General features: G+C 47.3%; 1 protein-coding gene across 8 annotated transcripts; it reads left to right on the top strand.

The window, feature by feature from the left end:
* The first annotated feature begins 1,278 nt into the window (after positions 1–1,278).
* On the top strand, positions 1,279–24,888 carry MEIOB (meiosis specific with OB-fold). 8 transcript variants are annotated; one of them, XM_063414617.1, is made up of 17 exons: positions 3,846–3,955; positions 4,167–4,256; positions 9,269–9,345; positions 11,910–11,963; positions 13,116–13,191; positions 16,430–16,487; positions 17,665–17,796; positions 18,331–18,403; positions 18,786–18,981; positions 19,946–20,046; positions 21,571–21,623; positions 21,708–21,803; positions 22,309–22,410; positions 22,830–22,983; positions 23,312–23,495; positions 24,064–24,150; positions 24,428–24,888. In XM_063414617.1, exons 5-17 carry the CDS (start codon positions 13,123–13,125, stop codon positions 24,539–24,541), a joined length of 1,419 nt encoding a protein of 472 aa, XP_063270687.1. In that variant the 5' UTR covers positions 3,846–3,955; positions 4,167–4,256; positions 9,269–9,345; positions 11,910–11,963; positions 13,116–13,122; the 3' UTR covers positions 24,542–24,888. The 8 variants fall into 8 exon arrangements, with proteins under 8 accessions (XP_063270686.1, XP_063270683.1, XP_063270687.1 ...); XM_063414614.1 differs by having other exon boundaries at positions 13,100–13,191; XM_063414612.1 differs by having other exon boundaries at positions 13,096–13,191.
* Positions 24,889–26,573: the final 1,685 nt, after the last annotated feature.

The following is a 26,573-nucleotide window of genomic DNA, read 5'->3' as shown; positions in this document are numbered from 1 at the left end:
CTGGAGCTGGTGCCTCTGTCCTGCCTCTCCTGCTGGAATGAACCTGCTGGAATGAGCTTTGGAGGGACGGCATTTCCCTCCTGCCAGCTGGGACAGGCTTTGCTGTGCACATAAACCTGTGCTGAGGTGTTCCTGCTGAAACCCCATCTCTTTCTGCTTTATCTGCTCACCCCGATCCTCCCAGAGCCTTTCCTTCCTCCATCCCATGCCGGAATTGCCCTGTACAAAATCTTGGAGGCAAGAGCAGAGCTGCCCACGGCTGTGAGGGTGGGATGGGGACTGTGGGGTCCTGTCCCTGTTTCACCAGGACATTTATTGGGGCCTGGAACTCCTGCTGAGGTTTCAGCCTCGAGCTGCATTTGCAGAGGAGAAGGGGATGCAAAGCCAGCTCCAAGTGTGCTGAGAGGGTTTTGCTCCCCCTTTTCCACAAAAGCATCCCTGCAGTTTGCTCTCCTGCTCCCTTCATCCAATTTGGGGCTGAGGGATGCACAGCTGAGCACCATCCTCCTCCTCCTCTTCCTCCTCTGCATGTCCCAGCCTCACCACAGCATTCCCAGCCTGAGGTTCCCCACTCTGTCAGCTCCAAGGACATGGATATTGCTGGGGCTCTCTCTGCTCCCACAGCCTGCTTTTATCTCTGGAAAAAAAAGTCCTAATAAAAGCCAAAAGGAAACTTTAATAGTGTAATATTAGAGAGGGCTGGGAGGGAAAGGCTCCTGCCTGGGGCCATGGCACAGCTGGGGTCCCAAGCACGGATCCACGATTCCATTTAGGGATGCACAGGGAAAATGGGGGAAAACCAAATTAAATCAATGTTTGCTAGGCTTGGCTGATGTGTGCTGTGCTCAGGGAGGGCGAGCCAAGGCTGAGCCTCCTGTTACCTTTAGGACAGGTATTGGGGTTATTCTATCTGAGGCAAGGCCAGCTGTGAACCTGCCTGTGGAAGGTGTGATCATTGAGATCTCGGAGCAGCCTGCCCTGGGATGGGCATCCCTCAGGAGGGGCACAACCAGGCAGCAAAATCCAGGCACAGGCTGAAATAACCGGTGGAAAACATTCCAAGTCCGGAGAGGCTTCGCAATAATTTCCACATTCCGTAATTTTTCTCAAGAGGGGAAGAGAGGCAAGCCTGGAATAATTACCCACACAAGCAGCCATTGAAACGTTCTGTGCTGCGAGTACTGATCACTTACTGTACTTAACAAGACAATTTTGGCTCTCGGCGCATAAAAGCAAGCAGTGATTAAAGCTCTTGTTTGCAGGATCCATGAGCCAAAGCACAAGAGTCTGCTGCTAGATCCAAGTCTGGACTTGGCAAGCGGCTCTGCGTGGGGAGGGAGCCAAGGTGGAGTGGCTGTGCTCGGGCTCTGCGGGGTGTGGGGTGCTGGGGGGTGCTGCAGGGCTGGCCCCTCCATCCTGCCAGTGCCAGCTGTGCGGGGGGCTGTGCTCCCAGCCCCGGGGGTGAGCTGGGACCTTTCCCAGGGAGTGGAAGGTGTTTGGGCTCCTTGGGGCTGGGGGAGCCTCCTGGGTGGTGGTGCTGAGTGGGAATGGGGTCAGTGGGTGTCTGCTGCGGTCTCCCTGCGGAGCAAGAGGAACTTGGGAAGGTAAAAAGGCCTTGGTGTGTGCAGGCAGTGCTGCAGAGTGAGGGGCTCTGGAGGCAGAGCCTTGGCACCTGATGCTGCCTGGATTTGGGGATCCCAGCTTGGGGATTCGCAGTTTCCAGGGTGTCTCAGGCTCCAGCTGAACTGGAGGAGCTGTTCCCTGCTGAGAGGCCCTTGGGATATTATGACTGCCCACGGGCAAAAGTGCTGAAAGTGTCCTTTGTGCTGTGCTGGGCACCACCCTGCTCGGAAATGCTGCCCTGAGATGCACTGGCACCAGCAGGGCCAGAGCTCGCAGCAGCACTGGGGGTGTCACTGCAGCATCTGTGGGGATCCCTGCTCAGGGGCCTTCTCCCAGCCTGGCTTCGTGGCTGACACATGAATTTGATGCAAGGTTATCCCCTCTGGGCAGTGATGTTTTGGCAGCAGAGCCCAGAGGAGCTGGCTGTGAGTTCCAGTCAGTCCCACAGATACCGTGTGGTGCTGAGGTCTCCCCTAAACCTGGTGCCCTGCAAGGATGGGCAGCCCTGGGACACCCAGGGCAGGGTTAGCTGCAGCTCAGCCCTGCCTGAGGGGCTTTATTTTACCCTGAGGGTCTTCATGCTGCTGATGTCAGTGGTGCAGTGCCTGGTGTGAGTGTCCCAGGATGGAATCTGAGTGTGGATGTCCCTTCATGGCTCTGTACTGGTGCTGTGGGGTGAGCTCTGTGTGGGGTGGGCAGGCAGCTCCAGCACTGCTGGGGGCAGAGGGAGCTGGGGAGGAGCTGGAACAGGACATTGGCGTAAATCAGCCCCGTTTGGGTCGGTGCAGCTGCGTGATTGAGATCAGGTCAAGATCTGGTTCAGATCCTCCTCTCTGCTTGTTAAGCTCCCGTCCTTGAGGACGGTGTGGGTTCACCTCAGAGGGAAGATAAATGAGTCCCAGTGTAGCAGCACTAAATCTCTTCAGCCTTGTGCTGGGCTTTCCAGGGCTCTCTGTGCTGCAGGACAGGGAAAGCATCCAAGGAAATCCTTGGGATGACTGAGAGACCCAGCTCTGTGTGAAAGCATCATGGAGAGTCCCCTCTGGCCTTTCCTCTGGAAAAAAAAAGCAAGAATTCAGATGCTGAATAAATTCCACAGACATTACCTATGCTGATAGAATGACTGCTTACACAGGGCTGTTACTGCTGCCTTCTCCTCAATCATCAAACCAAACCGGGTCCTTGCAGAGAGCTTTGATTTCCAGCAGTGACCTCCTGGCTGTCCTGGAGTGCTGAGGGTGCTGTGGAGGTCCAGCTCTGGTGTGGCTGTGTCCCTTGGGTGCCTCTGCTCCAGCCTGAATGCATTAAGCAGTTGCTTTCTGTTAGAGTCCTCCTGGCATGAACTGGGAGCACCCCGTGGTGGGCACAGGTGTCCCCAGGGTGTCCCTGCAGCACCGGCCATCCTGCCAGCCCAGGGCACAGCTGCCTCCAGGACCCACTGGGGAGCTGCACTTGGCTTTCTTGGCTTCATTTTAGATGCAAAAGAGCATTTCTGGAGCAGATCTGGCAGTGCTGGCAGCCTTGGAAGGGCCCTGGCAGATGGGCAGCCTTCATCCCTGGCCCCGCTCTCTTGGATGAGTTGTGCTTGTTGGAATTATTTACTGCATTGGTCGATAAACACTCTGGGCACTGGGCTGTATTTCATGATCACCACACTCTCCATGTGCCTGCTGTTATATTTCAAGAGCATAAATAACAGTGGGGCAGCAGCAGAAATTAAAACCAAACACAGAACGATTTACACCCGGAATTTTTTAACACAGAAAGGAAGGAAAAAACCACCCCTGGGCTGTGCCCCTCACTCAAACCTTGCTCCTGCCCTTCCTGGGGTACAGGTGCCCCTGGCTTTGCTCCTGCCTCCAGCTGAGGGGACAGTGGCAGTTTCTGGAAGCCACCTGCTTTGCCCACATCCCCTCGTGTGTGGGGACGTGGTCCTGGGCTGGCTGGTGCCATTCGAGAGCCCCCCTTGGCACATCCCGCCTGCCATCGGCGGTGCCACCCTGGCGTTTATTTTCCTAGCGAGGGAGACACCCAGCAGCATGTGCTGCAGTCTCCAGGTTGTTTGTTTTCCTTCAAAATGCAATGGAGCTCTAATTAGATGAAAACAAACTCTCCTGAAGAGTGGGGTTATTCAGAGCAGGCAGGCAGGGCTGGTTCCTTCCCTCTGGTAGCGTTTAAGCGTTTCCCCCGCATCAGTGACGCAGCCGTTCCTCATAAATCAGCGGAGGTAGGAGCACATTTGCTCCCCTGGCTTTGAAGAGGCGTCAGATCTCCGAACAGAGGCTTCTTGCTGGGTGATCCTCTGGGGCTGGTTCTCATTTCCTTGTAGGAGGTGGGTCTGGAGCCCATTTTGTGCATTTGGGAAGGCTGGCAGGGGGGGAAGGGGGAGGAAAACGAATGAGTTTGCTTCGTTGACAAAAAAAGAAAAAGAGCCTTGACACCACAAGCACTGTGCCCCATTAACGTCCCACTGACACAATTATTCACCAGGAAGACACAGATATTGATTTGGCAGCAACTTTTTTTTGCACGTGCCATGGCAGGGCGGAGGCTGAATGGATCCATGAACTGGAAGAGGGTTCCCTGCTAACCTGGGATTGAGTGTGACCCCGGCTAAGGCCACGTCATCTGAGGTACTTGTGTGGCTTTCACCCCTCTGGTGTCACTGCTGGCTTTGCCATTTGCACAGAGCCATGGGGTGGTGGCACTGAAGGCTGTGCTGCTCCTGGTCCTTGGGAAGGGCCTCTGGCACTCAGCTTTTGGGGGAACCACCTCCCAGGGGATGGGGATGAATGGGGGTACTGGGAAGGGCAGCTCCTGTGGCCAAGGGATTGCATCTTGTGTGTTTTAACAGATGAAAAACTGTTAAGGTGAGGCATCGAGTGCCCCAAAAATGGAGGTTTCTTGTTCAGTTCTGCCCAGTTTTTATGCCTTGAAGAGATGGTGTTAATGCACACCAGTGACACAAGGCATCCACTGCTGTCCCAGCCATGCTCATACCCCTCCCAAATCTCTCCTGTGCCTGCATTATCTGGGAAGGGCTCAGAGATGTGTCCCTGCAGAGGCTTCAGCTCTGTGTTAGGACCAGGTTGCTTTAGAACGAGGCATTTCCATCACCTCTGTGGAGCCTCTGGGTGTGCCTGGGCTCTGAGGAGCTGGGCACTAAGGCTGGGCACCCTCTGGATTTGGCCTGGCAGACTCTTCCCACTGGGAATGACTTGGCTGCTGCCCCAGGGAGCATCGCTGGCTGCAGCCGGAACCGCTGCGCTCATCCAGGCAGCAAGAAACTCCCTGGGAGAATTTTAAGGCGTTCATCTGGCAGGTTTGGAAAGGTAATTGCAACGCGAAGGTGGAGCTGGAACATTTCTGCTGCGCTGGGCCGTTTGCACCGAGAGGAGCTGGCAGCAGGCGAGCTGCTGAGTGAGGAGCCGGCGCTGCCATATGGAGCTGCTCGCTCACGAAGAGCTCAGCCAGGGCCAGGGCTTGGCAGCCCCGCTGCACAGAGCCCCTGGGTGGGAATTGATGTTACTCCTCGGCGTCACTTGGGGTTGCAGGATCCGGCTGTGGGCAGAAAGAGCCGCGGTTTGGCCCCGCTTCAGCAGGGAGCTCGCACATGAGCTCGGGGAGCAGCACACGACTGAATCCCCAGCAGAAATCTTGTGCTGAAACTCGCTCTCTGCTGGGTCTGAGCTCTCATCTGGCTTGGCTTTTGTGCCTTGGATCACCCTTAGCTTTCCCAGTGGAGGCAGCTTCCTGTGCTCCATCCAGAGTCTGTCTGAGGCAGGAGGTTTGTGGAGGGGAGTTTGGGATTTGCAGAGGAAGGTGGCAATGGGGAGGCTGAAAGAGGCTGGCAGGGCTGTGTCTTATTTCTGGTGATAAGAGCAGGGAAGGGGGAGGAAGAAACTCACTGGAATTGGAATATTGGGCCTTTCAGAATGGTAAAGTAAAAAAAGCCCAACCAAAACTGATTTTAAGCATAAGTAGTCTGTGGGAGTTTGTAGTCGCAAGGTCCTCCAGAATCTGAGCATGGGAGATGAGATGAGGAAGGCATGAGGTGCAGGAATGCAGTCACTCTGCTGTGTTAGATGGGAGATGCACTGGAAGGGAATCAGACTTGAAATCTGGAAATCCCAAACCCATCCCTTGCATCCCAGCCCTGTTCCCTGCTGCCTCTTTCAAACCATGGGTTTGTGGCTGCCCATCCCTAAAAGTGCCCAAGGCCAGGCTGGACAGGGCTTGGAGCACCCTGGGATAGTGGAAGGTGTCTCTGCCCATGGCAGGAGGGTGGAACTGTGTGAGCTTTAAGATCCCTTCCAACCCAAACCATTCCAGGATTTATCCATGAGATGGGATCCTGAGCCGGAGGAGTTTTCACCTGCATGGCACCGGCTGCTCCTCTGCTCCTGCCCCGATCCTTAATCGAACTGGAGCTGCCGTGGAGCTCCATCAGGGACACATGTGGCCTCCAGCCTCCTCACACAAGGCCAGTTCCCCCTTCCCTTCCATAAACAGGGAATTCAGTGCATCAGGGAGCCCCGTGACTCGGGACAGCGACCGTACGGGAGAGCTCCAGAGAGGAAACGCTAATGGAGAGCGAGACAAGAGCAAATCCAAAAGAACAGAGGAAACCCTTGTCAGATGAGGGCTGAGCCAGTGGGTCTGGAGGTAGTTAGAGCTGTACAGCGTGCAGCAGTCTGTAATATTTTATTCCAGGGATATATATTTCCGGGACAAGTTGTTAGATTGACCTCTAGTGTTCATTTTCTTAAGGGAGAATTTCGTGATCCAGTCCTGTTTTGATCAAGTCTCGTACCTTTGCACTTTGAACAGGCTTTGAGGGGAGGTTTTGTTTTTCTAATGGATAAAGCCTCCAAATGTCAGTGTGGGTCTGCAGGAGTTTTCTAACGAGCTGCCTGACAGGCAGCCAGCAGGGCTGCGGGAATGTTGACACATGATTCCCTCGGAAGGGCTGGATGCAGTCCTGGCTCTCGGAGGCAGTGGGAGCCCTGCCACCACCAGGCCAGGGCCAAATGCTCAGCCAGGAGATCAAAGGTGGATTTGTGCTGGAAAGTTTAGCTTGGATGGGCCCTTTGGATTTCTCTGGTGCTCCCTTCACTGAATTCTGCAGTGAGGGAAAAATTTGATTTACTCTAAGATGCCAGTTTTCTTTTACAGCCACCCCCATATGTCTTTGGGAATTATATCCTAAGTTTTCCTCCTTGTGAACTGCTCATGCAGGGATGGAGTTTTGGGCTTGGTTGGAAACTGGAGCAACTGGAGGTTGGAAGAGTTTTTCCCAGTATTGTCACTGGGAGATGCCCATCCCGTGTGTCCTAATTGGTGCTGCTCAGTCTCATGTGTCTCCAGCTGAAATCCAGATATAATTTGGGTTTGGTTTCATGGATTTGAATGGCTGGAAGTGTCTGAATAGCAGCCAACAATGCTAAATATCTTCTTTTCTTCCCCCCTCAATGCATTTTTCCTCTGTGTCAGGGAGCTGTCACTAAAACTATTTTTAATTGTTGTGTGTTTAATTCATGATGTTTTGTTGGAAAATATTCATCACTTGTTTGCTCAGAGAGGGAGGAGGAAATTCTGGTCTTGGGGAAAGTGATGAAAATCCAAGTCTTTTCACTGAGCTCACATTATTTTGGAATTATGGGCAGGAAAAGTTATTCTCTATAGCCTGAAGGCTCTAAAAAGAATTTTAAATTTCTGTAGTTTCAGTCAAGTTAAACAGCAGACTGAGGGCTTTAAATCTTGGGCAATCAAAGCCTGAGCTTCAAAAAAGTGAGAAAATTTGGAGAGAAAAGCCTTGTGTCAGTGCTTTCAAGCACTGAGTTCCTTATTCTGCCTTTTTGGTAGGAAAACAACAGAGGTTAGCTCTGGGATAAGTTTATTTGCTAATTACTCATTGAAAATAAACTGCTCAGTGATGATCCAGAAGGTCTCAGGTTTCAGCCGTGGTGTTTCTATTGGACTGTCACTCTGCCCTGGCACCTGAGGGGAGCTGGTTTTGGTGCAGGGGCTGGTGCTGACGGCTCCTGTTCCTCCCCAGATTGTGCCACATCCTTTCCGTGACATTCCTGCTCCCCCACTGCTGCAGGAGGGATTAATTAGCGATGGAATCATGAGGAACTGAGCTGGCTGATGAGCAGGACCCAGACACAGGGAGGGAGAGGAGTGAGGCCGTGCCAGGCTCCAGCCCTGGCAATGCCATTCCCTCCCTGCCCATGGGAAGAGCAGCTACACGGCCCACAGAGATTTATGCCTTAAAAAAAAGCTTTTTTTTTTTTTAGTCTTTGCCAGAAATGGAGCTTTTCTTGCACAGAGAGAGCTGTGTGCATTCCCTTGGCACGGGGTTCTGTCTGCTCACACCCAAACTGGGGTCTGAGCTCCCTGCAGGCTCGTGCTGCTGCCACGTGCACCAGCCTCAGGTCTTGGCATCTCCCCTGGCCCCGAGAAGGCAGAATTCGCTCAGATGAGGTGGGAACCAGCCATGGGTCATGTTAATTTTACAACAAAGCTCTGGGTTGTTGTGTTTTTCCATGCTGCAGGTGGTGGTGGTGCTGCTCAGAGCGAGGAAATCCCACTGAAACAGCACTGAGATGGTTCTAGTGCTGGGGATCAGGATGGAGGAGAACCAGGCTGGGGTGAGAGCTGAACAAAGAGTGGGAGAAATTTAGATTAAATATCCCTAAACACACACGGAGCACCTGTTGTCTGCATCAGTACCTGCTGCTGAAGATGCCCATCGTTACTCCATCAGCGCTCCCGAGGCTCTGCCAGTTCAGGTGTCAGCCAAAACCACTGAAAACCTGCAATAATTTACTGCTTTTAACGTATTCAGTCAGGCCAATTACATAAAATTACACGTCTGCCCTCTCCGTTTTACCAGTTCTTTGGGTCCTAAGGATGTATAAATATTCAATGAGCCCTCTCAGTAAACGCTGTGGGCAGTGGAAAATGCAAATATTTTTATATTGCTCTGGTTTTGAAAATGATTTCTGAACTGTCCCTGCTAGTGCTGGATTTTCTTCTTCTGAAAGCAAAATGTACTGATGGTAACGTAACAAATTGCTAAAGTGAATTACGAAACCGCATTTGCACTCCTTGACCACGCCAATGAGTGTAATTTCAATAAATCTATTCAAAAAGCCTAATTAGCAAGGACTGGGCAATTTGCAGCGGGGTATGGGGAGGCTCTGCCAATCCCAGGCTGAACCTACAGAGTGCTAAGTACCGCTGAAGTGCTGGAGAGATAAAATCACTTGGAGCTTTCAGGGATCAAGCACTAGATCAGAAAAACACTGAATTAACACTGTTGCTCTCCCGCAGGGACTGGTTCTGTGTGGCACACGGATTTCAGGAAACCTCTCCTGGCCTTTCTCTCACCTCTGTTTTCCCAGTTGTCAAAGGGAGATAACGATGCTGATTGCTTTTTGAGACCACTTTGAGGGCAGCTGAGGAAGAAAGCGTAAAGCGGGATACAAGTTGAGTAACATTTGTTTTTGCAGATGCTCTCCAGTGTTTGTGTAAAAAATTCCTGACTGGGAGAATCAGCTGGCATGGTAAATCAGTGGGATAAAGGCAGGTTAGACATTTGTAGGTTATAAGCACTAAAAAAGGTGTTATTTGTTTGCAGTAACCACAGAAGTCCCTGGCTGTCCCGGAGGTGCCATGTGCTGTATGAATGGCAGAATTCAGTGTCACCTGAGACAGGTATGCCCATCAAACGTCCTTGGCTCGGTATCTGCAAGTCAGAAATTCAGCATCTAATCAGACATCTCAGAGGGGAAGAACCGCGGTCCCTTTTTGTCCCCTGCCTTTGTGCATCCTGTCACGATGGCCCTGATAACGTCTTCCCAGCAGCAGCTATCCTGGGAAAGCAAAAAGCAGCTTTTTTCCCCCTCGAAATGTACACTGAAAATAGGAGTGGAAGCAGACCACAAAGCAAACCCTCCCGGTGATTACGGGGAGCCGAGGAGAGACACAACAGCACCCTTGTTCTGGTGGCTTTGAAACGGAACAAAGGCCTGGAGGGGACAGGGCAGAGTCGGGTTTCACCTGCCCTTTGTGCCGTGGGAGAAAAGCGGCTCCACCTGGGCAAAGCCTTGTCCCAACCCACGCACAGGATCCCGGCGGGATCTGCACGGCTCCACTGCAGCAGATCCCACCAAATCCTTGCTGAGGTGCTGGAGCAGCTCCTGCAAGCCCCTGGGCTGTGGTCCTGCTTTGTCACCCTCTGCAGTAGTAGATAATCCACAGGTCTCATTTCAGGGATGTTTTCCCCCGTTTTGCATTGCAGTCGTGGCTGTGAGAATGAGACTTGTACCTTTGCCAGCATTTCCCAGCCAGTGCCCAGGTTCTCCTTCCCATTTGATCAGGATCCTGTCACCAGGCTCATTATCTTCTGCTTGTTCATTAACTTGACATAATAAAAACAGAACCAACAGAAAAAAAATGCCATGTTCTGTTTAGATATCAAACCTACAAAACAGAGTTAGACCCATGGATCATACTGTATAAAAAGTGACCTAAAAAGAAAAAGAAACACCCAGGCTGTCAGTTCCCTGGTATCCCGTTTGTCATCAGCACAGGATAATTATTGTGGATTTTTGTGACACAGTAAATACGAGAGTACAGGTGGGATCCATTTTCAGCTGTTTAATTGAAGAAATGAAAGATCCTGTAATACAGAGTCAACACAGAGAATTTGTCAGGCTATGCTAAAAACTTCCAATAGCTGCGACCTTGGGGTTATAAAATAACTCATCAGGAGTAAAGTTTTTTATGACGCAGAAGTGATGGGTATTGATTTTATAAAATATAATTTTATATTCAATATAAATGGAGAAAACGGCTCAAACCAGCCTTCTGCAGAGCCTGAAAATATAGGACTATTGGGTGCGAATCAATACAAATAATATCTTTAAACCAGAAATTTTGATTAATTTAAAAAATACAGGCTGCAACTTTTTTTCCCATAAAAAAAAAAAAAAGGAAAAAAAAAGGAAAAAAAAAAAAGTAAGGAATGGTTTCTCTAGAGATTTCTGCAATTTGCTTTGTCTTGCTGGCTCCTTGTGTGTTTATACTTGTAGAACATGATTTTAAATTCCTGACCTGGTAAGTCACGGAATGACGGACTGGTTTGGGTTGGACTTTAAAAACCATCCAGTTCTGTGGGCAGGGGCACCTTCCACCATCCCAGGATGCTCCAAGCTGGCCTCACAGGGAACCATTGAACCATTCCACCCCCAAATCCCGTCTAACCCTGTTGTTACCTTGTCACACCCGGGGACTCCGGGCGTGCTGGAGATCCCTCTGAGGGTGGGAGAACGTCTCCCCTCAGCTCTGAGGGAGCCTTCAGGGACTCCAGGCGTGCTGGAGATCCCTCTGAAGGTGGGAGAACGTCTCCCCTCAGCCCTGAGGGAGCCTTCAGGGACTCCGGGCGTGCTGGAGATCCCTCTGAGGGTGGGAGAACATCTCCCCTCAGCCCTGAGGGAGCCGCGTCCTTTTCCCGCCACTGCGCCGGCGCCATTTTGTCTCCTTCACCAACCGAGGGGCACTTGAGGGGCTTGAGGGGCGCCTGAGGGGCTGGAGAGCCCAGGAGGAGATTGAAGGAAAGGTGAGGGGGCACTTGAGAGGTTGAAGAGCCCAGGACAAGGTTGAAGGGAAGATGAGGGGGCACCTGAGGGGAATGGCGGGTGCATGAGGAGCGCTGAGGGCTCCATGACGGGCTGAGGGCTCCCATGATGGGCTGAGGGCTCCACGATGGGCTGAGGGCTCCCATGATGGGCTGAGGGCTCCCATGATGGGCTGAGGGCTCCCACGATGGGCTGAGGGCTCCCATGACGGGCTGAGGGCTCCCATGATGGGCTGAGGGCTCCCATGACGGGCTGAGGGCTCCCATGATGGGCTGAGGGCTCCCATGATGGGCTGAGGGCTCCCATGACGGGCTGAGGGCTCCCATGATGGGCTGAGGGCTCCCATGATGGGCTGAGGGCTCCCAGGATGGGCTGAGGGCTCCCAGGATGGGCTGAGGGCTCCCAGGATGGGCTGAGGGCTCCATGACGGGCTGAGGGCTCCCATGACGGGCTGAGGGCTCCCATGACGGGCTGAGGGCTCCCATGATGGGCTGAGGGCTCCACGATGGGCTGAGGGCTGGTTGAGGAGCACCTGAGGAGGTTCCTGAAGTGTTCCTGAGTGGGGTCGCTCTGCTCCAGCTATCAGAATCCAGAGCACTTACAATCCTAAATGATAATTTTAATCTTCCTCTGATACAGGTGTTCCAGCGCCGGTTCCTTTGACACGACCCAGCTTGGCGGGAGGTACAGCAGGTAACAATATTTAACTTCTTCTGAGGTGAGAATATTAGCCTGCCTTGGAGGGATGCTGAGGTGACTTTCCTACAGAAGGAAACATAAATTCTTCCATCTAATGGGATGGGGACAAGTTTGAGGACGCTATTGTTTAATGGTTTCTGCAAGGCAAATTTGAACTATCTCGGTAACAGTGTGGTTTGAAAGGCTCTTTTAGAAAAATCACTTGGTTCTCAGATAGCTGCTTATTTTTCTTTAAAATGTAGGCTCATTTGTTCTCTAATTCAACAGACCTTTATCCTAATGCCTGATGAAATGGTTACCAATTCTCACATGAGGTTCCAGGTATAAAGACTGTGGAAGCCATTCAGGATTTTGTTCTAAAGATTGAACAGGCATCCTCTGAAAAATGTCAGCAGTTCTCTCCTATTAAAGGTTATTAAGATTTGGACAATGCGATGGTTCCTTTTACAACAAAAAGTAGAATCTGACAACTATTTGTTAAATATCTAAATGTCTCTGAGGAACCCATGAAATAATAAGAGGCATTCAGAGGGTCTAACAAAGCACCCATGGCCCCACTTAGGCATCTCTAGAGAGAACCTGGGTGCTCTCAGGGCTGGGCAGTAAATGCCAAGTTGGCAGCCAGAAAAGAACTGCTTTTCACAAATTTTATTTTAATAAGTTCAGAACTTTTCTATGTTGAGGAAGGAATAGACTCACATCTTAAAGTGGTTTAATATTTAGTCCAAAACCTCAATTAAAGGTGCTTTGCAACCCAACACTTCTCTTTCCTCACATATAAATTGCCTTTTATATATGAGCTGCCTCATTAAATTCAGTTGGGCTTCCCAGAGAGAAGGAGGGTAAATATTTTTCAGAGCCTGGTGCTAATGGAGTCATTTAATGATGAATAATAAATAAAAATTACAGGCCTTTATTTGAGAAGCTTAGGTAGAGCTGTCACAGTAAAATTCATAACTTCCATCGCCAGATCCAAACAATAAAGAATTGTCTACTTCAGATGGCTTGAAATGCCTCTTATTGAAAACAGATGCTATTAGGTCAAAACATTTATGTTAAAAAATAACTTGTTATTCTCACTGTGAATGGTCTTAAGTGATTTGTTTGGATTTTTACAAACTCTAAGCCAGTTTCCTCGAGTTTCAGATAAAGAATGGCTCATTCTCGTCCAGCACGGGACTTTGTTGCCCTTTCAGATCTGCATCCAAACCTTGCTCGTCCTGTAAGTCTCACAGCCATGGTCTTTTTGTTCCCAGATGAAATTGTACCTGACTGTCTTATATTACTGCAAAATTATGTAATTGGTGTGTCTTTAGGTACTGATAGCATTAGTGCAATTGTTGGGTAGAAAGGACCTTCCCTTCTTTGTGTGCAAAGCAGCAAAATGAAAATGGATGCTGTTGTTGTCCACAGCCTGTGGGTACCACAGGCACAGATATTGACTGGACAATTCAACGTATCAGAGGCTCCTTTGTAGCTCTTTAAATGGATGCTGAATTAGTGAGGACATTATTAAAGGCATTACAGAGTCAGCATTATGCAGCCACAATAATCTGTGAGCTCAGCAGTGTCTCACGGCACACTAGGAAGGAGGGTAAAAATCTCACAGCTCCATGGAAGGGCTGGTTCTGTTTCTTTGGGATAAAAAATGGGTTTGCATAGAACCCCAGACTGGTCTGGGTTGGGAGGGAGCTTAAAGCCCATCCAGTGCTACCATGGGCAGGGACATCTTCCACTGTGCCAGGCTGCTCCAAGCCCTGTCCAGCCTGGCCTGGGACACTTTTAGCGACCCAGGGACAGCCACAGCTTCTCTGGGCACCCCGTGCCACCCTCACAGAGAAGGATTTCTCCCCAGTATCCTAAACCCACTCTTTCAGTTTGAAGCCATTGCCCCTTGTCCTGTCATTCCATCCCTTGTAGAGTCTCTCTCCATGTTTCTTGTCAGCTCCTTCAGCCAACTGCAAGGCCACAGTTAGGCCACCCTAAAGCTTCTCTTTTCCAGGATGAGCAATTCTAATTCCTTCAGCCTTCCCAATCATCCTGGAGCCTCTTTTGGACTCACCCCAGCAGCTCCACGTCCTCCCTGTGCTGGAGCCCAGGGCTGGAGCAGCTCTGCTGGGTCTCACCTGAGCAGAGAGGCAGAATCCCCTGCCCCAGGGAGGGCTTGATGCTCCTGAAAAGAGTGAAAACATTGAGTTTTCCCATTCCCACCGCTTTTTATTTGGGATGACACCATTTTTTTCTCTCATTTACTTTAAACAAATGAAATAGGAATCACAAAAAAGGGATGATCTAAGAAAAGTTTTCTATCCCCTTAGAGCCATATTGATCCAAACTGATCTTCAGCAATGCTAATTTAACCTGTCACTCACAGTCCCTCCCAAATAATGATCCACTAACCCAGTTAAAAGCTTTTATTTTTTACAAACAGAACTAATCTTGACTATTGCAGTTAGCAACACACGGCAATGAAAGCATTTTTATAAAATAATAATTTATGATAGAATGATCAGTGTGTGTTGTGTTAGGATGTTGAAACAGCTGAACACACAGTTTGAAGTATCAAAATGGCACGGTTTGTGAGTTTGCTGTTTATTTTAAAAAGTGAAAGAGATTCAAGTGTAAACACTTGCAGCGTGTTCATGAGTGGGTTGAGCAGGCTCGAGCAGTGCTCTGCCAAAACAGGCACCATGGGGGAGTGCTCCCCTCCTCCTTTGGGGAAAGGAGTTCTTGGGCAGTTGCACAATGAGCTGATCAAGGAAATGATCTCTGGAAGTTTTTCTCCCTTCCTCAGTCCAAAATAGTTTCCAGCCAGATCACTTCCTTCTGCCAGCTCCCCGTGCAGGCTTGGTGTTGGAGACACAGAGGTGAACACATTTACAGCAGATTTCTTTGAGAAATTGGATATTTACATCAGCAGTTAGGCACAATCAGCCCAATTTCTGCAGGCACTCATCCTAGATGTCAGTTCTTTTGACATTTGGTGGTGAGATACAGGGAATGTTGCACTCTGATTTAATAGAGTTTTTGTTTTTAATTAAGAAACAAAACCCAAAATAGAAAACCAAAATCCTAATAAGAGACTACATGCAGTGGACACAAAGCATCCAGTTGGTGTGGAAGGGGGATATCACACCGCTGTACACAAGTGGCTCCTCCTGAGTGTGTCCGTCCCTCAGGGTAAGGCAGTTCCGTGCTCCCTCTAGCGATCCCAAGGAAATCGGAGAGCTCATTTTGGAGCACTTGTCGATATCGGTGCAGTGAGGTCAGGCAGGTCGCGCTGCTTTGTGAATGGGTACAAAACAAATCCTGGGCGGGTTATCGAACTGTAACCCTGCCCTGCCCACCCGGCTTTGGAATTCTGCTGGAACGGGACAGTCAGGACCGAGAGAAGGGCTCGTGTGAAGGAGCTGTGGCTGCCCCTGGACCACTGGCAGTGCCCAAGGCCAGGCTGGACAGGGCTGGGAGCAGCCTGGCACAGTGGAAGGTGTCCCTGCCGGTGTCAGGGGGTGGCACTGGATGGGCTTTAAGACCCTTCCAACCCAAACCATGCCAGGATTCTGTGAAGTGGGATTGATGTGGGATATTTCATGTTTTGAAGGATCCTGGCAGTGTTGCACTGTCAGTCTGTTCTTCCAGCCCTTGTCCCACTCTGATTTCCTTGCTGACTTCTGAAATCCCAAATGAGCACTGCAGAACTCTTCTCTGACACCAAGGACCACCTAAAAAACAACAACCACCCACCACACAGCTGTTATATTATAGCTAGATAGACAATACATCTATATCTACATGTGTGTGTTTGCCCGCAGTAGTTGTGGTTGACAATTGAAAACACAATGTTCTTACATAACAAACACAGGTTTGGCAAAGCAGAATGAAATTGGTTTTGGTCTGAATGGACAGAAAAGCTCCCTGCCTCAGCTCCCTTGGGGCCAGTTGAAAGACAGCGAGAGAGAGGCACCTGTAGAAATTTAGGTTGCTTGGCTGAGGCCAGGACAAGCTCCTGTGGGTGCGCACATGTGTGCTGACAGCCAGGAAAACCTTGGACTTCACTGTCAAATAAATCCTGTCCAGACTTTCCATGGAGCATTTGAGGAGATCTGAGATCTGTGCAGAGAGCATGAAACAACAACATTGCTGCCTACCTGAGGAGAGATTGCTGTAGGACAGCCAAAACTGTGAACGTTTGGGGTGAACTTTTGTCCTCCCATTTTCTTCACAAACAGAAACAGATGTATTTATTTTAATATTTTTATTAGTCACAATTTTTTCCTAAAGTAAACTTGTGTGTTTATGTTTTACTCTTAAGCTCATACGGTCCTGTGGAATAAATAGATTAAAATGATTACCAGTCAGAAATATGTTTATTATCATCAGCAGAGTATAATTCCATGAAATCTAATTCATCATCTACATCTGGGTTTAATCTTGTACTCTATAATCTTTTTATTTTTCAGAATGTAATCGGGATGGTTATTGGGAAAACAGATGTCAGAAGCTTTCCAGACCGAAAAAGTACAGTCCCTTTAAACTCCTTTTCCTTCATTTTCTTCAACGGTGTAATTTGGCAGACATGACTCAAATCAATATTTAAATGATGAACAGATTTCTCAGTGTAAAATGGATAGAATAAAAATGCACCAAAAAAATTTGAGTCTGTTTGAGAACCAAGAAGAAAGAGCAGCATTGGTTTGGCTAAATCATATCAATTAGAAATTGGAAAAACTCTGCTATGGAAGAGCTTCATGCTCTGAAGATGGAACCAATATGAACCCACTTCTTCCATAAGTACTGCTGGAATGGAGCTGGTGCCTTCATATTTGTTCTCTCTTAAAACAGAAATGCTGAGGACATGTCCTGTGGGGTGACACAAGTAATTTCTGGCCTGAGTAGCAACAGCTTCATCTGGGACAAACTGGGAATTGCATCTTGTTAACACAGCGTTAACTGGAAATTGAAATAACAAATTTGCAGTCAGGGTTGGTGCAGACACTGTCAGGAAGCACCTGCAGCCTTTCCAGCTCCAGGGGAAGGGCTCAGTTCCTCTGCCTCCACTGGCTCCTGCTGAGCTGCTGGAGGGGGGAGATGTGAGGAGAAAGTCACCGTTGGTGCACCAAGTGCAGAGCCTGGTGTGTGCTCCATGGACCTGCTCTCAGGGGGCTCTGGGGGTCACTCCAGTTTTCCTTGAGGGTTTACTACCAACCCATTGCATCGTGCTGTGATCCCTGTAAGCTGTATGACACAGGCCGGGCTACAGACAGCAATATCCTGAATTTTCCATGGCTGGGAACACTTTGCTTTATCCAATGAACCCCCCTGGGCAGTGAGGCCACAGCCTGGGACATCAGCGGGGTGGTGTCACCCCTGGGGCCAGCACAGCTCCTACGGAATCAGGGCTGTGTGTACAGATTGTTCCCGTTCGTGTGTTTGCCCTGTCACCTCGCACAGCTCCCGCGTTCTCCCTGTGGGTTTATCCCGGAGTGAAGTGTGGGATGCACAGGTACAACCACAGCAGGAACTGCAGCTCATTCCCAAACACCAGCGTGTTCCTGCACCACCTGCTGGCCTCCAGTGGGAGAAAATTCCTGCCAAAATCCAGGAAAACATCAAAATAGGAGTTTTTATACACATATTCGAGTTAGAAATCAAGCTGTGCTAAGGAATTGCTACAGCCCTGTTTATTTTTTTGCAGACATTGGCACTGAAAGATACACCTTCAGTTTTACCATTCGTGATTCCCCAGCTTATTTCATTAATGTGCAGTCCTGGGGCAGAGAAGAGTACATCAGATCCCTCTCAGAAAGCTTCAGGGTTGGTGACTGTGGTGAGTTTATTTATTTTACTTACTCTCACCACGTTTCTGTTTGCATGGAAATCAGGGTTGTGCTGATGGCTTTGCTGTGTTTTGCTCTGAGGACTCACAGCCTAATTGGAAACAAATTGTTCAGTTCTGTTCAGTATAAAGAGGAACAAGATCCCAAGGATTTCAACTCAAGCCCAGTAAATATGTGAACAAAAGAAACCCACTGAGTGCAGCAGCTCAGAACTGGCCTGCAGTTAATCACTGTCAAATTTTACATTTTATTGAGGCCTTAAAAATTATGAAAAATAAGCCGTAAAGCAGTTTGGTGTTTGTCTTCTTTCAGTTATAGATATGGCTATGATTGCTGAGAAAACCACAACAAAAATCCTGTATTTATTTACAGGATGTGCTTTTACCTTTTCAAGTTCATAGAAAGATTTTGCTGCCCGTGGTTGTTTGGGTAAAATTTGTGAGCTTGCAGACTGTACACACAAAAATATCTATAATTGTACATATAATCAATTTCTAACATTGCTTATCAATGCTTTATTTTAGTTACAATTGAAAATCCTTTAATTCAGTCGAAGGAAGCAGAAAGAGAAGAAAAATTCAACCCTGTAACTCCTAGGTAAGTTTAAAGCATGGAGTGGTAGTTCTTTCTAGAAAGATTAAGGTTAAGACTTGCTTTAATTTCCAACAACATGGAATTGGTAGAAATATTTGGTGTTTTCTTCCTGTGTAGCTGTACCTTCCTCCTGTGCTCAAAAATGTCTGGTTAAATCTCAAAGGACAATACATTTCATAAATAGAAGGTCATAAAGCAATAATGTTCTTTCTTACTAAACAGAGGAAATTTCATTGTTTGAGTAAAATCTACAAGAATTTTTTGTACCTTTTAGGAAAAGCTATAATGGAATGAAGTTGCTTTTCCATATGACCTGAATGAACATTTGACACTATTGATACCTCAGTGAGTGCAGCCCTGATCCACAGGATTTATTCTGTTCTAGTGCCTACAAATTATTGCTGAGCGAAAATCACTCTGTGGTTCAAACCTCCTCCTGCTACGACACGGACACCAGGCTGCTGTCTCTGCTGCACCTGCCTGTCAAGGACCCTCAGGATTATTATTCCCTGGGGGACATCGTGGCAAATGGGCAAAGCCTCCATGGGAGAGTCCTCAACGTGCTGGCAGCTGTGATGGCAGTGAGTGAGGAGCATTTCTGTGCTCTGCCTTCAGTAACTTCCTTGGAAATCTGTGCAAATGTGGATTTGGGCTGTGCTGGCAGTGAGTGAGGAGCATTTCTGTGCTCTGCCTTCAGTAACTTCCTTGGAAATCTGTGCAAATGTGGATTTGGGCTGTGCTGGCAGTGAGTGAGGAGCATTTCTGTGCTCTGCCTTCAGTAAATTCATTGGAAATCTGTGCAAATGTGGATTTTGGGCTGTGCTGGCAGTGAGTGAGGAGCATTTCTGTGCTCTGCCTTCAGTAAATTCATTGGAAATCTGTGCAAATGTGGATTTGGGCTGTGCTGGCAGTGAGTGAGGAGCATTTCTGTGCTCTGCCTTCAGTAACTTCCTTGGAAATCTGTGCAAATGTGGATTTTGGGCTGTGCTGGCAGTGAGTGAGGAGCATTTCTGTGCTCTGCCTTCAGTAACTTCCTTGGAAATCTGTGCAAATGTGGATTTTGGGCTGTGATGGCAGTGAGTGAGGAGCATTTCTGTGCTCTGCCATCATAAATTCATTGGAAATCTGTGCAAATGTGGATTTGGGCTGTGCTGGCAGTGAGTGAGGAGCATTTCTGTGCTCTGCCTTCAGTAACTTCCTTGGAAATCTGTGCAAATGTGGATTTTGGGCTGTGATGGCAGTGAGTGAGGAGCATTTCTGTGCTCTGCCATCATAAATTCATTGGAAATCTGTGCAAATGTGGATTTTGGGCCTCACAGTGGCCAGGACTCCGTTTGTTCAGCTTGGCAGCTGAGTGACAATAACCACCACACACCTTCTGATGAGATTTTTATCAACAAAATGAAGGGAAAAATTAAGTGACCCCATTTTTAGTAGTCTGTAGTATTTCTTCCCTTTTCTAACCCTTTTATTTTCTATGTTATGAGTTTTATTCTCCTAAACACTGAATAGAGGACAAGTGACTTCTTCTCTTTCTTCTTAAAGGTTGGGGAGCCAAAATATTTTATGACTTCAGACAAAAGGAAAGGCCAGAGGTGTGAAGTAAAGCTCTATGATGAAACAGAGAGGTCTTTCCCAATAATATGGTAAAATGTTCTTTAATTTACTAAAAAATACAAATGAATGCAAACACTGGTAGAACAATTAGCTATAACACACACTAATTAATTAGAAGCCTGTCTTATAGTCCTTTAATTTAAATATATTGCTATTTAGGAGGTAACTGAGATGAGGCAGCAATGTAGGCTGAAAAGAGACATAAAAAAGAGATTCATTAGAGTGGCCTTATATATCTTGTGTAGTTTTATGGCTTGCTGACAGCCTGCTGGCTCATGGATGGCAAAATGAAGCTCAGTTCCAATATTTCCTTTTTTTAAATGTGGACATTTGAGCTAATTCAGGAAATAGCATTTAAAACCAGCTGCAAAGGCTGTTGTGTCTCTTCCACAAACAGGAGGGCAGGAAAATGAAGAGCATGATCCATTTTTAGAGCCAAGCAGAATTGCAAGTGGAGTGGAAATAGGTTGAAATACTTTTAAATTAATTTTTAAACATTTAAAATAATGCAGAAACATTTTGATACAGCTTCGGCTGTATTTTCAATCTCTGTCCTGTTTACAAACACAACTCCACACATCCCATCCCTGCTGTAAGCAGTGCCTTGTTCACAGAGGAACCTTTGCATTTTGCCCCCAGTTTGTTCAATAAACTTGTGGCTTTTCCACGTGCAGGGCCATGTGGGGTGTGGGTATTCCCCTGCCCTGGGATCGCTGTTTAGTGGTTAAAAAGTGACTCCAGTGACCTTTGTTCCCTCAGGGAAGCAAGCAGGCAGCCCTGCACTGTGAGCTAGAGCTGTGTTATCAGCAGGGATGTTTATCAGGGGATGTTTAACACAATCCATACCCTCCAAGCCAAAAGAGGCACCTCGGGGTGAGCCCTTCCAGCACAGGGTGGATTTGGAGCAGCTCCTCCATCACTTCTCTCTCAGTGCTGGGACTTGGGCACTGGCAGGGTATTTCAGAGCCCAGCAGTGAAGAGGGGGAGCATCTGAGCACTATCAGATGAAAAGGAAATATCTTAAATCTTCTTCCAAAGATTAAGGAGAAAACCCACCAGAACAAATCTGTGCTTTGGCTGTGCTTTTGCCAGCCAAATTTAGGAGGAGCTGAAGGAGATTTTATCAAGAGACCATGAAATTACCATTATTGAGGGATACTTCTGACCTCACTCCGGTCTCCTCATCCCCAGCCACAAAGATCCCAGTGTTGGAATGGCTGAACATCTGCCCTGGGGATCTGAGCCATCAGCCTGGCCCAGCACAGCCCAGCACAGGCAGCTCCTTTAACTGGGATTTGCTCTAGTTACAAACGACCCTGATAAAAGCTGAAATACAGCATTTTCCCCAGGTACAATCTGCATTTAATCCCATCTTTATTTTATGCTGTTTGGGATAAAACAGGCACAGGGAATTTCAGTGCCACGTGTGTCACAAAGGAGTCGTGTCCCCTTTGGCCAATTTGATTACAACTACATTATTTAGCAGTTTAGTACTGAACAGTTTGAGTGCTGTTTCCAAAAGGTTTTGATCCATTCACTTTTGTTTAATTTAGCTGGGATAATGAATCCATCCAGCTGGCACAGACTTGGATCCCCCAAGAAACAGGTAAAACAGTCTGGTTTATGGTTTTACTGTAGTACTTTATGTGACATTTATTCTCCACTAACATGGGGGTGTTTTTGTGCACAGTTATATTTGCATCAGATGTGAGAATCAATTTTGACAAATTTAGGAACTGCATGACTGCAACTGTGATATCCAAAACCATCATTACAACTAACCCAGGTAAGAGATGCTCAAGTATTTCTCTGCTTTTAGTAATTATTCTAGGCCAGAATACATCAATTAATCCATTGGAAATGTGATTTCTTCTGCCTGCTTCTCACAAAGCTCCCTGATTTTGGTCTGCTATATGATGACCAGTACCTTTGGCTTCCACTTTTAGTTTAGTTTAGATTTTATTTTATTTTATTTTGGTTATTCTTTAAGTTAGATAATTGCTGAGGTTATGGTATTGTTTACATTATGGGATAGTTTAAGTTTTGGTTTTGTTTACGGTTATATTTTTATTTATGTTTTTCTTTAAGTTTCTGTTCCTGTTTCTGTTGATTTTAGCAGCCTTCACATGTTTATTCCATTCAGGACTAACAGTTGAAATTAAAAAAGAGAAACGCAAATCTTGGCTAATTCCAACATGTTTGTGCTGCCAGAATAAAAACTTGTAAAATATAAAATTGCTGTGATTTTCACATACAGCACACACTGATAACTTTTAAAAATGCATCTTCAGAAACAGCAGAAGCAAATGTTCTCTTCAGCTTCATCAAAGAGAGTGCCCAGGCAGGAGCCCTGCCCAGCCCAGCAAAGGAGCTGCCAAATGAACCCATCAACTGTAAGCATTTGATTTTATTTACCTGCACAGGGACATTTCACAGTGCAGCTGAAAGAATTCCTGCTCTGTGTGCTCAGAGAAGCAAAACTCAGGCCCAGCCTGGCTGAAGATGTAAAGTTGGGATGGTTTATGGGGCTGTCCCTTATTTTATCTTTCTGTATCTTCAGCTGCAGCCTGGCTGGTGTGTTCTTTCTGTCTGGAACCAGTGTGGAAAAGTGAGCAGGAAAGCTTTTGTCACAGACTCCTTTTGGAGGATTCAAAGATTAAACAATAGATATATTCCTGATCTGAGTTCCTTTTTGTTTTACTTTTTTCTGCTGCTTTAAATCTCCTTTTTATTGCCTTAACATCCATTTTTGCCATTGCCCTTTGAATCATTTCTGGCTCAGACACACTTCACTTATCTTTTAAACTTGTAGTGGAGGCTGTAGTGGATGTCTACACAGTGGAGCAGCTGAAAGAAAAAGCTCTTCAGAGTGATGGGAAGCTGGAGCCTGTCCATGGAATTATTTATGGCTACATTTCCACCCTGGACATCGATGAGAACATGTCCAGAGTCCTGCGCAACAGATGGTGAGCAATGCCTGCCTGGAATGTGTGCTGAGAGCTGCCTGTCCCCCTTCCCCAGACCCCCGTGAGACGGAGCAATACTTCAGTCCCGTCCCAGAGAAGAAATAAAACTCCTCTGGAGGATGCCATGTGCGTTTCTGTTGTGGGCTCTGTGAAGGCTCTTTGTGGTCCTAGTGTGAAAAAGAAAGAGATCGCTTTGTCTCAGACAGACTCAGGAGTTTAGGAAATGAAAATTTTTTTAAAAGACAAAGTCTCTTGGGAAATCTCAGTCTAGAAAATTGTTTCAGGAAGAATAAATTGCATATCTGCATGAATTCTCTCCCTGTTCCAGCTCAGTGTGCAGGTTCATCGTGAACGAAGTGTCAAACACCTGCACCTTCTGCAGCGATGTCCCTCCAGAGGCCAAGTCCACCTTTGCCAGCTTTGACATCCTGGTGGATGTGACAGATCACACGGGCACCCTGCGCTCCTGCTACCTGTCCGACTGTGTGGCTGAGGAAACCCTGCACTGCTCGGTAAGGGGGACTGGGCAGCTCTTCCTGAGCTCAGCCTGGAGCCTGGGGAGAGCCACAAATACCTGTGAATGTTCCCTGTGTGTGTGGGCAAGAGTTACAGAAATGGCAGGGATGGATGGATGGATGGATGGATGGATGGATGGATGGATGGATGGATGGATGGATGGATGGATGGATGGATGGATGGATGGATGGATGGATGGATGGATGGATGGATGGATGGAGGGATGGAGGGACATATGGATGGACGGACACTCAGAGCTGTTTGACAAGGCAAAAGCTGGGAGTCAGCAGATGCCAACAGGAATTGTGTCCAGTGGAATTGTGAACCCAACTCAGAGCACTGCTTTCCTGAGGACATGGTTGGAAATCCCTAACTCTGATTTTCAAACACCCTGCAATTTGTCTGGTTAATGTGACAGTCTCGGTACACACCAAGCACTATGTTAAAATAGAAAATTACAGCCTAGAAATGTATAAAAATATGTTAGATGTTCTTTTCATCATCATTCTGTTGTGGAGATGTTTTAACTACCTGCTGAAGTGTTCTGTGGTGTTCTGTTAACAGGTCCAAGAATTCCTCATGCTGGGAGACGACCAGAAGACTGCACTGAAATGGCAACTCCTTTTGGAACGAAGCAAGATTTACTTCAAGGTTAGTATTTAATGTTTAATTCTAAACAGTGGCTGTTTTTCACTTTCAAACTTGTCCTTTTGGACAAAACTCTTCCTCAATCTCCCATCTCCCCTTTCTCTGTCCCTATTTCCAGGACAAATGTAAGTGTTTGACTTCAGCAGTGATAGGCATATGGCATACATGTGTACTCACACAGGAAATAATGCAAATAAATCTGTCAGACGTGCTGTGTGCCATCTGAAAATCATCTCTGTCAAGGTGCTGTGATAACAAAGATCCTTAATTATTTTTCCAGGTTACTTCGTCACCCAATTGGAGCACTGGATTAAAAGTGAATCTTCTTTCCTGCAAACTGGCAGATCCTGTAGAGGCGAGTCAGAGCTTTTTGGGAAGAGACTGGAATGATTAAAAAATGCTAGGAAAGATTCCTTCACTCTGCTGTTAGAGATGGAATTCTGCTGTTGTTGGATTTTGCCAAGTGTGTTCTGATGGTAAAGGAGTGCACATTACAGTACCTCTAAGTGAGCTTCTGAGTTCATATTTTTGGGGTGATTGTACTTTAAAAAGTGCACTTGGCCTCAGCTTAAAAGTTAATTCTACCAAATTCAACCCCTTCCAAGGGGGCTGGAAGGTTTGCTCACTCACCTGAGATCTTTGAAAAGATCAGAAATAACAAACAGGTCAGAAGAGATCTGTTGAATTTCCGTGGTTTTAACTGCTTTGCTGCTTTTGTGTTAAAGAAATAAAGACCCCCCTTGAAACACTGCCTGGGTTTGTGGTGCACCCTTGAGAGGCCAAACGTGGGGCTGTGGGCAACAGCAGGGCTGATTCTCTTTGGGCAGACTAAGTCTAATTAGAGCAGAGTAATCAATTAGCAGTGACCTCTGACAAGTAAAAACCAAGCTGAGGCTGTAAGCAGGACTCTGTTCACCAAAGCTGGATTTAAAGAACCCAGGTATGTATATTGTGCTTTTCTCCATGTATTCTTTCCCTATTTTTAACCTATTCCTGTCCATAGTCCCCCTCTGCTGCTGTATTTGTCACATTCTCCTGAGCACGCTGGGGCTCAGCCTGTTTCAAACAGAGGGAGATCCCCCAGCCCTGCCCTGGCAGAGGGTTTGTCAGGCCAGGACACCCCGGGGAACTCGGATCCCCCCGGGTGGCACAGAGAAAACCCCACAGGAACAGGAAATCCTGACAAGAAACCCCAGCCTGCATCCCTGACCCATGGGTGGGAATAACAGACCCCAAAAATGCTGCCAGCGCTGGGTCACGGCATCCCTCTTGTAGCAATAAACCATTCAACATTTTCCAGCCATAACAATTCCCATTCTGAGGGGAATGGTTCCAATAACTTAATCCTAACTCTGTCAATACCCGGGGCTGGAGACCAAACTGCAAATGATGCCCTGAGACAGGAATGACAGGCAGGAGGAAATGCAAGCAGTACAGACACTTCAATCCCATCCCTCCTCTTCCAGAGCTCTTCACCCCAATGTCTATTTTAATTCTGAAGAAATTCTAAAGGAATTCTTTTGTTTCTTCTCCCAGTGTGGTGTGCAGCACCCTGGACCGAGCTGCCCTCACAGAGCTGCCTCTCTTTGGGAGACAGAATTTTTCTCTGTAAAACTCCCCACTCTTAAAACCAAAGCTTTTCCTAGCAGTTATTAAGATCTGGCTCTGATAAATGGAAGTGTTTAACTTTGCTGCTTTGCATTTATGTAAAAAAAAAAAAATCCATCTGTTTTTATTAGAATTGAGCCAGTTCTGTGCAACCTTTGAAAATTTAGGTTTTGATGTTTGCATGGGGAGGATTTTTTAAATTATATTTCACAACTTGCTCTGTTGCTCTGTTGGATTGAAAGAGAACTCGCTGTCATGCAAACTGGTGGGGAGTGCTGGATCAGCTGGAGTTGGGAACTGGGGAAAGTTACCCAGCGTGGCTTTTAGCAGCTGGAAATACTTAAAACTCCAACTGCTGCAGTTACAGTTTGACTAAAAATACACTGGAATCAGTCAAAAGACAACTTTGGTGGTGATCTTTAACCATACGCTTCTTTATTCTTGATCTTTTTTGCATTATTTCACTTTCAGAAAAAAATTTAAACCTCAGTTTAGGAAAAAACCAATCAGCCAAACATCTGGCACATTTCCTGCTGCCTTCGCCCCTTGGAGTGGGAGGAAAAGACATCCTCCTTTAATTTGTATATTTGAAAAAAGCACGGAAGAATCACAAAACTAATCCAAGAACTCAAACATCTTTCTCTTGTAGAGGAAACTCTTTGTGAAGCTGCAATTCTTGATTTTACGTCTACACATAGACCTTTGATTTGCCACAGCATGGCTGAGCCTCAGCTCCAAATCATCATTTGAATTGTTTTGATCAGTAATTTTTATTTTAAGGCAATACATTGGCAAAACTCGAAGCATCAGCAGAAGAG

Source organism: Prinia subflava, chromosome 17 (genome assembly GCF_021018805.1).
Source record: "Prinia subflava isolate CZ2003 ecotype Zambia chromosome 17, Cam_Psub_1.2, whole genome shotgun sequence".
In the NCBI taxonomy this organism is placed as follows: domain Eukaryota; kingdom Metazoa; phylum Chordata; class Aves; order Passeriformes; family Cisticolidae; genus Prinia; species Prinia subflava.
This window is presented reverse-complemented; position numbering and strand designations above follow the sequence as displayed.

Bases quoted from the DNA above. Each gene is read 5' to 3' on its own strand.
- MEIOB (XM_063414616.1), top strand. From the start codon at position 13,123: ATGGCTCATTCTCGTCCAGCACGGGACTTTGTTGCCCTTTCAGATCTG. The intron at 20,047-21,570 runs GTAAAATGTTCT...TGTTTAATTTAG, and splicing joins AGGTCTTTCCCAATAATATG to CTGGGATAATGAATCCATCC. The intron at 21,624-21,707 runs GTAAAACAGTCT...TTTTGTGCACAG, and splicing joins TTGGATCCCCCAAGAAACAG to TTATATTTGCATCAGATGTG.